At 34.1% G+C, this 13,317-nt stretch overlaps 1 protein-coding gene across 1 annotated transcript; it reads left to right on the top strand.

Moving 5' to 3' along the window:
* The first annotated feature begins 11,285 nt into the window (after positions 1–11,285).
* Positions 11,286–13,080, top strand: LOC6650909 (fork head domain-containing protein FD4). Its single transcript, XM_002072935.3, has one exon. It carries the CDS (start codon positions 11,755–11,757, stop codon positions 12,922–12,924), a length of 1,170 nt encoding a protein of 389 aa, XP_002072971.1. The 5' UTR covers positions 11,286–11,754; the 3' UTR covers positions 12,925–13,080.
* Positions 13,081–13,317: the final 237 nt, after the last annotated feature.

The raw sequence follows: 13,317 nt of genomic DNA, 5'->3' as shown, positions 1-13,317 counted from the left end.
TTATCATTTTTTTCAGAAATTGAGTCTAAAATCATTTTTTCAAATATACGAATGCTTTGTATCATTTTTAGATACCCTAAATTGCTAAAAATGTACCAAAAAATTATACTAAAAAGTTCTAAATAAAAAACATAAAAAAACATTATCTTTGCGAGTTTCATATTGAAAGAGTGGAAAGTAATCTTCTACATATATACATACATAAAGGTAATGTACTCTACTTAAACTTAATCAAACAAATGTATGTTTGAATTTGTAACAAATTTCTTTAAAATTAAAATACATATTATTGTTATTACCTGTAATTAATCTTTCAAATTTTAATCTTTTTAAAATATAGTTATGTAGATAGCGACATTCATTAGAACATCGGTCACCCAGAGTTTGCAATTGTTGATTAAGTTCGACTTTCTAAAACATAATTTTACTTGAATTTATTAGTTGTTATAGTAAACTATTACTTTAGGGTTCTTTTTGTTTATTTGATTAATTTTGTTAGCGTACATTCTATCTAATTATATCCGATGGGAATTTCCGTCAGTCAAAGTGTGAATTTGCAAAAGATCTTCACACATATACATACACATATATATTCGGATGTTTCCAAATACTAATCTGATCTAATGAGGTGCAAAACACCTGACAATCCTTAACCATGTAATTAAAGGTGTTTAGTCTAATTCGGCCTATCATTTAACAGCTGTCTTGATGTTAATGATGGAAAACATGCTGTTAACTAGTTTCCGCAGACACCAGTTGGAGACGACAGACAGCCTATCACTGGCAATATCGATGATCAGCAAGCAGGAGCACACACAAACAGGCAGATAAACCACACACACACACACACCAACACACATGATTGTTGTTTCGTACAAGAGATACAGAAAGAAAAAAAACATACTTACAATCGTACGGATGAGCAAGAATGGGAATGATATACATTTGTTTGGATGTATACACATATGTATATATATGTATGTATCTACCTTTTCTACCTTTATATCGCCCTTTTCTAACACCTTTTTTTTGTTGTGTGGTTCGGTGCCGAAACACAGGCATGCCGCTGCGATGTCGGCGAGTAAAAAGTGAACAAATGTGTGCCCCTCGATTATTTAAAGCCAATATCTCTAATTACGGTTCTGACACCTAGCACAGCAGTTACCTTTTTAAATTTATGGGTTTCATTATTTAATGTAAACTATGACTAAAGGCATTGTTGGCTTCACCATACGACAGGTGGTGTTATTACTAGACCAACTCTTGCTAAAAACAAAACCAACATCCTTCAGCCACATTTCAAGTGTTCTTCCAATGATATCCAACGAATCATTTACGAATTGCTTTGGATTGACGCAAAATTTGGTGGACCATAGGTTTTTATACACCATTAAATTTTATTTACTTAACACATGTTTACTAACTCATCTTTCAAAAAATACCTTTTAACCATTCACTAAAGATGATTTACGTGTAGATATGAAGGCCGGAAGTGCTTCCTTTTGTGTGTTATTTTATGGCGCTTTTAATATACAATAAGTAACCCCTTTTAAATTCAAGCTACAAGCTAACTTATACCTCTTTGGAGGGACAAGAAGTATGAAAATATGTCCTGGTTAAAAGAGTAATCAAAGGATATTGGAGTTTCGTAATGTTTGTAAGGACATTCCCTATTATTCAAAACGCTTCCTCTGTGAATATTTTACCTCTCTGCAAAACTTATTCATTCTGGGAAATGTATAATCGACAGCAATAATATTTTTATACCATACACCCATAGGGTGAAATGGTATATTAAAGTCGCCAAAATGTATGTAACAGACAGAAGGAAGCTTTTCCGAGCCCATAAAGTATATATATTCTTGATCAGCATCAACAGCCGAGTCGATCTATCCGTGTCCGTCTGTCCATCCGTCCCTCCGTCTGTCCGTCTGTCCGTATGACAACTAGTTCTCGGAGACTGTAAAAGCTAGAGCCACCAAATTTGGTATGTAGCCTCGTGTAGTATGTAAAGTGATCAAGTTAAAAAAGCGTTTATCTCAAAAACTTTTACAATCGTATGCCTTATTGAGCGAGATAAGTGTAAAAAACATGTGAAAATGCATTTTTCCAATAAATTTGAAATATTTGCTTTACTGGTGTATGGTATACCTAAGTCGGCGAGCCGACTTACTTACTTCATTTTTGAAATACCTCAGAGTAATCGCAGTTAGTTTCGAAAACGATTTCATTCGCATGCTTTATTTGGTCATTGTTATTAGTATTAGTATTTTAATATGCATTTGATCGAATCTGAATTTGCTTAGCCCTTGATAAAAGAAAAACAACATCTTTTGTCTGATTTTTAGTAAAATCTCAATCATACATATGTATGTATATCGGCATATATCTAAATTGCTCAATAACTAATAACTACTACATGCATATTGTTTTATTTTGTTCATGACTAAGTAATTAGTGAAAAGCCAAGAGCCGATCTAAATTCTAAATAAATGATTAAACGAACTTTGAAAATTTGTAATACCTGTAAGAAATATGTATGTATGAAAATAAGTAAAAGTGCTGATAAATAAACAAATAAAAACACTGATAAACCGATATCTACAATTAATATCTATTAACAAATAAAATTTAGTCGAAATCGGCTTTGGTAAGCCTTTTGATAGGTGTTATCACTTGTCTAGATTGGCACATAAGACCTTTAATATTTCGCAAGTAAGTACAGAATTTGCTAACTAATGCTTTTGATTATTATGTTTATAGTATAAGGGCACAATACCCGCGCATATTTATCGCCTGTCATCCAGTGGATGTTGCCTATGTCAGGCGTTATTGATGGCCAAGTCGTCAGCAAGGGGATTCGTATGCAAAATGGTCGACATAGCGCGTGCCAGTTGCGACCGACAAGCTCTAGGCCATGATAGGGAGGCCTAGATCATGATGAAGAACTGAGGGTTGGACATGCCAGTATGATCCAGTCTAAATGATCCAATCTGATGGAACGCAGATGCAGCTGCAGAGCCCCAAAGTGAATGACTATACGCGATTGTTAAAACACCAACTGAAGAGCGCACTCGGATTTGGCTGCTAGACTATGGACAAACCGATGGTCTATGTGAAACCACAATTTTTGTTAATGTTCTTTACAAAACAGTTTATTGAGTTGGCCAATTGACAATTGAAAAAGCCAGCAATTGTCACACTTATTCAGCTGGGCGGCAAAATGTCAGCTTTAATGTCTAATTGAATTGGAAATAGTTGTTTAAGTAACAAGTGGACGGAATGTTTAAGTTAATAACTGTTACCTGGTGTATATTTATATATATCACAATTATATGTAATAATATTTAATAAACATTTTACAAATATGCACCTTAAACTAAATTTAAAATCTTTTAGTTAGATCCGTTTTCAATATTTTCATTCAAATTAGATAATGATTTGCACGAGTAATTGATTTTAAATCTATCTTTGCTTGCTTTTATTAAAAGATTTGGATGCCGATATTAGTATACCCTTACCAAAAAGCCGAATTCGTGCAAATTAAAGCCGATATTGCCTGCAATTTTGCCATAACATTAAATTCCATCAAATTCGACAGAATGAGAAAGTATATTAAGAAGGGACAAGAATGCATATTGATCATAATTTAGGTGGCCGAACTTCCTTCGTTCTATGCGTACTACACATCTGACCAAACCTTTTGTACCCTTTATGCAAGGGTATATGTATATGTACATCCATAATTCATAAGCGTTTTAGAAGACATGACGCCAGCGTTTCCTTTCGAGGTCTACCTATGCTATTCGTGTTTTTGGTCTTGGTTCTGGTTGTATTTACGTATACATTTTTGGTTTCATGTCGCTTCTGTGGTCCAAACAATGGGATAATTGTAACAACTGTAAACCGTATACCGCAACCAATTAGATTAAAGCGTTTATTTGGAAGTCCGTATTGCATTCGCAAGGATAGGAAGTCCTGATTATTACGCATTTACATGGCAAATGTCAAATCGACTGGGTGGGTTACCCAGTAAAAGCAACAATGGCGCGGAATATACAAAAGAGATTTATGATCTCGGGTTAAACAGCCAGCCAGCCAACCGACCCGACCCGGCCCATCCCCCCACCCCCTTCAGTCACCGTTAACGAATTTCCTATGTTGTGTTAAAAATTGTTTGCCGTGAAATTTGTTGTGATTGTGGTTGTGATTACATTATTTCACAAAGAAAAATGGAAAAAAGTCATAATACAATTAATTGAGCAAACGTCAGCAGCAATAAAATTGTTGTTAAGAATATGCTTCTTTACAAAAATAAAATTTATGTTTCAAGTTAGTCACGCTTCACAATTTCTCTATGCTTGTGCATATTTATGTAAACTATTATTTTTAAAATGCACGCTTAAATTGAATTACACGACGTGACATGCCATCCGAAGGAAGTTCGCACACTGAACTGAATTCAATCAATAGTAATATATTTTACAATTGTAAAATTTATTTTCACATATTTTGACTGCATCTCTAGCTGTATCGAATCGTTATTTTGAAAACCACAACCAATGTCTTAGGGTAGAGGTAATGTAGGCAAAACACTATTAATTCTAAAGTATTTTAATTCATTCAAAAGGTTCGAAATCTTCTCAAGAAGAGCAACCAAATATAACGATCCTGTGTGCATAACTGCAGGATTCTAAAATCCATTATATGTATGTGGAAAATATATAACTATTCAATTTACATTAACCGAGTCAAATGTAATCCCATGTAAACATGGCTTAAACGATACGCTTTACAGTCTTACATTAAACAGATGCATTTAGTTTGAAAAACTCGGTACCCTGTGAAAAAAACATCTGTTCTTTTGTTTAATTCCATAATCTGACAATGTCAAGTATCTTGGCATAACGTTTCATAGAAGACTAACATGAAAAGGACACAATATCCTTAAAAGTAACATCCAAATGTTATGAAATCTTGTTATTAATCTCATTGAACTAACAAACCAACGACTAACAAGGATGGGAATTTATTGATAACAATTTAAGAAGTGGCAGTTTGAAATATAAGATATTTATTTCCAAAATATCCATCTTTTTATGAAGATCTCGTAAACGGTGTTGAAGCAAAATGATCGATTATCATTGGTTGGTTTTTTTAATTAAATTTTGGGATTTTGGGATACAATCTAATTGAAGCAGACTCAACAAACCGTATCCTTTGCATTTATCCTTAACTATGTTTTAACCGTCTACATATGTACATACATATGTATATGGGCATTTCGGGAAAAAGGTCAACCACAGGGCCTAAACATAAAGTACCAAAGTTCTGGGTGTTTTTCATTATATTGTATGAAGTAATGTTCCAATTTTATATTTTTAGATAGAAATAGTAAAAAAAAAGTTCACATGTACAAAATATTTGTAAGAGAATTTGAGTTTGTGTGTATAGTAAACTTGCTACGTTTATAAGAGATTACTCTTAATAATATTTAGGACATTTGGAGTTCTCTTACCGTAAAGGTTCTGTTCTTAAATTAAACTTAGATAAGTGAACTAACTATGAAAAATATAAGGAGAGCCATAAGATATCGAATTTACCGTAATTTTGCTTTTCTGTTAAGTAATTTTTTTGTCGTGTGAGTGACCGAAAAACATTAAATGATAGATGAAAATGTATTATTTACGTTAAATTGGATCAATAATCATAAAAATAAAATAAAATCATTATTTTTTCAAATACTTTTTTTTTATTAATTATTATATAAATTAAAGTTTGCATAGTTATTGTTAGCGGTTTTAAATTAAAATTTAGATGGAGCAACAAAAAATAAATTCTAAAAAACTGAAAATCAAAGGAGGAATATAAAAAGAAAATAAAAGAAAATAAACCACAAAAACTGTCGGATTACAAAGCAGGGGGGCAGTTGGTGGAGTGGGTGCCGTTATTTAAATAAAAGTGTGGCAGATACAAAAAACTATGAAGGACGCCCTTCGCAGTACCTTTTCTGGAAAAGAACAACTGTGTTTTCTTAATCAGACGACATAGTAAAAACACCAACAAAAATGAAACCAGAAATGGGAAGCAGCCAAAAATACTGTTGGCATCAAGAGAAATCACTTAACTTCGTACAAGCCTGAGAAGAAAATAAAAGTAGCGCGAAACGTCTATTCATACAAATCGAATATCAATTATGTATATTTATATATACATACATATATTAGTTTGTATTAATAGCTGAATATTAACTAAAATATATATATGTATATGTATATGTAAATGCATTGAAAACTGTACTGGAAAAAATTACGTGTGAGTGATGTCGTGTGAGTGATTCAGAAAAATAATTTTTAAAAAAAGGTCGATGCCAATATGGAAAAATCATAAGTGTACAAAAATAGCTTAACATTTCTAATATATGCAAAAAATATTCAAAGTTTAAAATTCTCAGACCATTCGCAGAGTTTGGCGATTATTAGCAATGATGTCTAATCCCATGTATGTATATTTGATGTGGTGTGAGTGACCGCTCTTTAGAAGCTTTTTTCTCAACAGATAAAAGCAGGAGGCCCCATTTTATTTTTACAATTGATAGTACTCTAAAAGTAAAAGTAATTATTAGTGATGAACTTTTTCAGTTAAAAAGTTGCGGCTTTAGAATATTTTTAAGATACTTTAAAGGAGCTTTTTCTCGAATAATAACTAAACTGTCACACCGCTAAAAATAGTTCCTTCAGATCTACCTGTTGGATATTAAAAAAGAAAACATTATACTTAATTTGACTTTAAAAGCTATTAATTGTAAGTGTAAGTAGTTAATCAGCAACTGTCATTTTAATGCAAAAGCTATCAGTAATCATTGTTTAATCAACGAAAATTATACGATAGATGCCTTAATTAATGTTGCTTATCAACTCAGCCGACTCGTATTTACCATAATAAACCAGTTTGTGCTACGATTTCTTTGTTTAAGATGTTTGTAAGTAGTTATTAATTGAGAGTACAAGAGTTTTTTAATCAGATTGCACATCATATTCGTAAATATACATGCATATGTATATGTAAATGATGTTTGTCCTCAGCATTTCACAAATATGGTTGAACGAAAATACATACAAGCATATAGCCACATACATATATTGAATGTATTATTGTATTTGTCATTCACCAGTAGGACTTCGTGAGTGTGTGAATATGTAAAGTAACCACCAAGCAGCTTGGCCAATAGCCAAGCACTTTAACGATATGGGAAACGGGGCTCCGGTGGTGTCTAGTGGGAGGAGTCATAAAAGTTGGTAAATTGAATTTAATACACACATCCGCCATATATACATAGTTGGCTATACCCATGAAAATTGCTTTGCGAAATTTAACGTGTAGTATATATGTATGTACATACATATGTACATATATTTGTAATTTCATCGTGTGGAAAATTCAATGATTCCAATCGGGGCTGCATTTCCGTTGGTGATTAAATATTTCAGTCTGTTGAAAAAATAATCTATTGTCTTTAACAAATATGTATCTTAGATTATGGCTCCTGGTACTTTTTTTAACATCAGTTTAAATCAAATTGTTTAACATGCAAGGGAATTCTATGTTCGAACTGTTTTATTTATTATTTATATTTATTAGACATTTGAAATACCAACGCCAACAATATTAAAATCATAATGGTCAGTATCAATGCAATTTGTTGACCCAATAGGAGTATTAGATATCAATTACTTACATAAAATGTTTATTTTTTTACTATGCTTGCTGCATAAATTAATTATGAACCTATGTATGTATTTCGGGTCTTGTAAATTGAATTGCATCGTCAGTAGTTTAAGTTATCACAATGGTTTCATACAAAATTTTGTATGGATGTTTTTCATTAATGTTTCCATGTTTTCGAAAAAGGCTCATTTTTCATTGACTTCTAAGTCTTACAGTATTCAGTTTTGTTCTTTAAACTTTTAATAACAGAATTGGATAGGCTACAAATCTTGGAGAGACATCTAGCTCCTATTTCTATTTCTTCGGGAGCTTTTGTCCGAGATCTGATAAAAAATCTAATCCTAAACCATTTTTCAATGTTTTTTTTTCGCACTTGGCTAGCATTAAAAATATGTATTCGATTCATAGCTTATTCATAAAGTGGGATTTTGTTGTCCATGTGATCAGAATTTTTTAAAAATACGTATGAAAATCCATTTGTTATTATAAATTTGAAATATTTGTTTTCCTGGTGTATGGTATATCTAAGTCGGCAAGCGACTTACTTACTTCATTATATTACCATTCAAAATATAATAATATAATCATTTACCTATTTTTAATTTTGTTTAGATATGGTAACAAAAGAAAATAAATCTTTAAAGACATAAAATATGGGTGTAATTTTTAATAGACATTTAGAGATTAGACATAATAATATTTATCATTTTCATATTCCCTTGCATGTCTTCAAATTAGAATTGTTTTCCTTGTTTGTTTGCCAAAAAAAAACTATTTTGGTAGTCTTAAGTCAATTAAAAATAATACTTTTTCTAAGAAATGGCGACATTAATTAAAAACTTACACAAAAAATATTGTACGAAACCACCAACTTAAAAAAATAATGGTGCAGTTCAATTCGCAGGACAATAACATTAATGCAAATTAAAAAATATTTTTTCAACAAAGCAATAGAATGAATTTTTAAAATTATAGATTTGCAAAGGTTAGGGTTTTTCAAAATTTTAAAGAAATCATGAAAATATTTTTTGATGATTCCACTTATGATCTTCAGACCGTATTTTGGTCAATTTCTAACCGACTTCGAAACGTTGTATGTCAAATTAGCATATTAGAAAACTGTTTCAAGTCAATTTTTGACAAAATATTAGTTTTTAAGGTTAAAAACTGCAAATTTAAAAAGAAAATCGCACAAAAATGTTCAGAATTACAGATTGACAAAGTTTTTAGAATTTTAGTATTCAAATTTCTCTTTAGGCAAAAAGAATAAATTGCTTTGCTTCTTTGGATGATTTATTTAGGTAAAATATGAACATACATATATGTATGTATGTTACAATATGTCTAAAGTTGAATCTCTCAAGTAAGTGCGCGGCCCCCAAAAGCTCAAGTTCCATGGTATTTAATACTCCTAATAAATCCGGCCCAGTCAATTATTATTAAACGGCTAATTGATTTTATTTTCTAAGGAGTGAAAAACAAATAGCAAATTATTTCAAATAAAATACTATCTGAATTAAAAATTGTTCGTTACATACACTTTAATACTCAACTAACACAAGTTTAAAAGTCGAATGACTAGCTTCACATACATATCATTCAAATACAAAATAATAATTTAATAATAAATTGTCATTTCTAACAAAGGACGGACTAGGGACGGAAACTGACTGGAACGGAGAATACTAGTATAAACTAAAGAGAAAAAATGTAATAACCTCTGCGTGATTGCTTGCAATTTCCAAATATTTATACTCCCTCATATTCAAAGCTTGTTAAGCATTTGAAAAAATTGAAACTTTTGTAAATAAGTGATGAATTATCATTTGGATACATTGGTTTAGCGGCGCTACTGAAGAAATATGCCCATAATAAGCATTTTACATATCAAGATTGGCAAACGAACTGAAGCTCCGCCCATTAAAATGTGCGACCAATTGCAATGAAGTTCCGATTCGCAGAAGTGAGCAAGCTTACATTTGACATGATGTCCTGCTCACACAGCCATTGTACTTGTTGACTCTCTCACTCACTCTTTTAACCGCTCTCTGTCTATCTCTCTCTCCCTCTCCTTCTCGCTCTCTGTCTCTCTCACTGTTTGTGAGAGGGGCATTGTTGGTATGCTCTCTAAATGGCTCCAACGTTGTTGTTATTGTTAGGGCACATCGTTTATTTCGCTTTTTCTGGCTAACTACATATTTGATGACGAGTATCTCATTATCGCTATGAAGCCTAATTATGACCAAATTAAATGTTCTCTTTAGACAGAAACGGAAGAATTAATAAGAAAAAAGCAATAATTGCCAAGTTGAATCGATATTGAAATTAGATTGACACAATAATTCGCATTCCACATTTGCATTGAGATAATTCAAATCGTTGGCTCTTCTTTGCAGCGATGTATCGGAAACTGCACAAAAATAGACGACAAATTTGTCGTTTTTAATTAGAGTTACTAAAACAAAAATAAGTCCTTGTAGAAGTACACGTGCGCCGTATAAAATGGCAGTGGCAGTATGCTTTCTACTGTTCTACTGTTTGTCTGTGCTGTATAGAATCGCCGTCAAGTTTGAACCGAACCAGGCAAATTAACTAACAAGATTATGAAAACGTAAAATCAGTAAATCGGTAAAGTGGTTGTAATTTTCTTTTTCAACACCTCGCGCGCATTGGGCCGCTAGCCAGAGCCATAGTCAGGGCCCAGAGACAGCGTCAGGTCGGAGTCCAGAGCTAAAACCAGCTGCCGGGGCGGCTGCTCTTTTGTCGATTGCACTATGGGCCTTTTCACTCATTTTGTAAGCACTTTTTTTCTGTCGACCGATTAAGGGATTAGATAGCAAAGTAAAGTCAAGCTTGGCTTGTCGTAATTTCTAATTTGCCAGGATAGCTTGTATTTTCAAAAACTATAGCATACTTTTTTGGGCACAATTGGTTTTATTGAAATATTAAAAAGGATATCTATGTAAATAAAATTCATGCAATAAAGTTTAAAAATTGCCCATAGTAGAATGCACATTTAGCTGCAGTTGCGACTAAGCCTGGTCGGAAACACTATCCTATACTCCCTACCCCACTTCACCCATTAACTCTTCACCCTGCATTCGAATTGGTAGTGTGGTCCGGGTTCTGACCAGACTGGTTTTTGTTTTTGGTTGTTGTTGTTGCTGTTTTTTTTTTTTTCATTCGCTTAGTAAATCTCAGACTCTTTACTTTGGCTCTCTTCTTTGAAGTTTCACCGTTTTCGGAGGGATGATGCATGGTTCGTATTCTCATCGCGGTGATTGGAAGAGAGAGCACAGGGGCAACGATGTGAGTGATTATATTTTGATTACATAGCTCAACGTGGTTGGTTGTACATTGCTCACTTAATACGGCACGTCGTCTGTTAGTCTGCTGTGAATCAGTAATTTTTTGTGAGCCGTGGTCTTCGTTTGTTGTCGTTTGTTTTGTCCCGTCTCTATCGTTATCTTCCACCTCAACTTCGCTGTCGCTGCCACTGCCGCTCACGTATTCGTATTCAACTTTAGATGGTAATTTGCCAGGGAAACCTCAGTGAGTGAGAGAGCTTTTACATTCGGTGTCGGCTGGAGCTTATCACAAGCGTAGCAGTAGTCGGCGGAGTTTATTGCCGTCAGTTTTGCCGTCGCTCGCGTCATGTCGTGTCTGAGCACTATAGAACATTGTGTGTTACCAAATCGGATAATACATCGGATAATAATAATACATCATCATTTGTGCACACACATATATTGCCGGTGTCATTGTGTTGGCAACGTGTCGTCGTATTAAGGAGAATATTCAAAACATCATAAATTTACACTATAATAAACAACAAAACAACAAAAATATTACACAATAAATCTGGGCAAGCAAAGTTATGCAAGTGTGAAAGTAAATCAAAGTGAAAGTCAATACAAACGCCAATGAACGTAGTGATGTGGAATTGAATCTAAAAAGCAAAAGCCCGCCCCTTGCCCCCACGTTGACAAAACATATACTGAACCCATAATCTATTGCACAAAAATAATGCCAAGACCCTCGCGTGAGTCCTACGGCGATCAGAAGCCTCCCTATTCGTACATTTCATTGACTGCGATGGCCATTTGGAGCTCACCGGAAAAGATGTTACCTCTTAGCGACATATATAAGTTTATAACCGATCGTTTTCCCTACTATCGGAAGAATACCCAGCGCTGGCAGAACTCACTGAGACACAATTTGAGCTTTAACGATTGCTTCATAAAGGTTCCCCGTCGTCCGGATAGGCCTGGAAAGGGAGCCTATTGGGCCCTACACCCACAAGCGTTCGATATGTTTGAGAACGGTAGCCTGCTTCGACGCCGGAAGAGATTTAAACTTCATAAAAACGATAAGGACCTTCTTAACGAGGAGTTAACTGCTCTAGCGAATCTAAATCGATTTTTCTTCACGGCTCGAAGCGGCAACAGTGCTGCTCATTTGCCGCCGTTGGATGTTAATAATGCATCTATGAGGATTGATTCCTCCCCGGCACAACATATTCCACCCCACTTAACAAATCGCCTGCCAACCACAATGGGACATAGCACGACATTGACTGATCCTGCCCAGTTAGCATTATCCAGCACAGATAGCACAAGTTTAGCCGATATGACGATGTCAAATTTGCGTTCCCTTACTGCAACGGATAGTGAAGGAAACATTAGTTTCCGGCCAAAGCGTTCCTTTACAATTGAGAGTCTGATCACGCCCGATAAGCCGGAGCACCAATCGGAGGAAGAAGAGGACGAGGACGACCGCGGAGACATTGATGTGGTGGAGTGTGGTAACACCTATACCGACATTTCACGACATTCACGGACGCGTACATCGTCGGAGGAGTTTTTGTCAGTATCACGACCCATCTGCACTGAGGATCAACGCGAACGTCCACTTCCGCCGTTGCACACGATAACTGCAGCAGCCCATCTACCGTTCCTTCATTACGCAGCCGGTGTAAATGTATCCGGCATAGCCACCGGAACCTTTCCACCATCTGGTATTCCCAGCACCACCTATGAACTGGCCATGTCGCATCCATTGTTAATGATGACAACACCCATAGCGAATATGCATAGCAGCTATTACAATAATGTCCCTCTAACGCCTCCGACGCAAACGACATATCGAACGCCGGAGGTCCAGAATAGAATCGAAGACGGCATGAGAACTATATAGACGATCTTTTCTAGAGAACGCATGATCACTCATGACTCGTGCAGACTTAATAATGGGCATGTAAATCCTTATAAACGTAGTTCCTTTTGTATTAAGGTTAGTAGGTCCAACAATTTGACATACGGATACAGATGATAGTATATAGTAGTTCTAGTTAGTAAGTAGTGAAAGTGAAATTTGCAATTTGAAATGTTATGCATAATTTAAGTAAAAATAAATTATTTATTTTAATTAAGACTATTCTATCTAAAGTGATCAACAGTTCCAATGACAAAATGATGATATCGAACTATTCTAATGTAAATAAATTAATTTATATGCATACTAAATGTGATGCTGATTTTGTAAATTAGTATTTCCAATTTTGAAAAACGAATAATTATTAAAAAAAAA

The sequence above is a fragment of the Drosophila willistoni genome, chromosome 3R (genome assembly GCF_018902025.1).
Source record: "Drosophila willistoni isolate 14030-0811.24 chromosome 3R, UCI_dwil_1.1, whole genome shotgun sequence".
Classification (NCBI taxonomy): Eukaryota; Metazoa; Arthropoda; class Insecta; order Diptera; family Drosophilidae; genus Drosophila; species Drosophila willistoni.
This window is presented reverse-complemented; position numbering and strand designations above follow the sequence as displayed.

What these genes read in the sequence shown, in the direction of transcription:
- LOC6650909 (XM_002072935.3), top strand. Translation starts at nt 11,755, where the DNA reads ATGCCAAGACCCTCGCGTGAGTCCTACGGCGATCAGAAGCCTCCCTAT.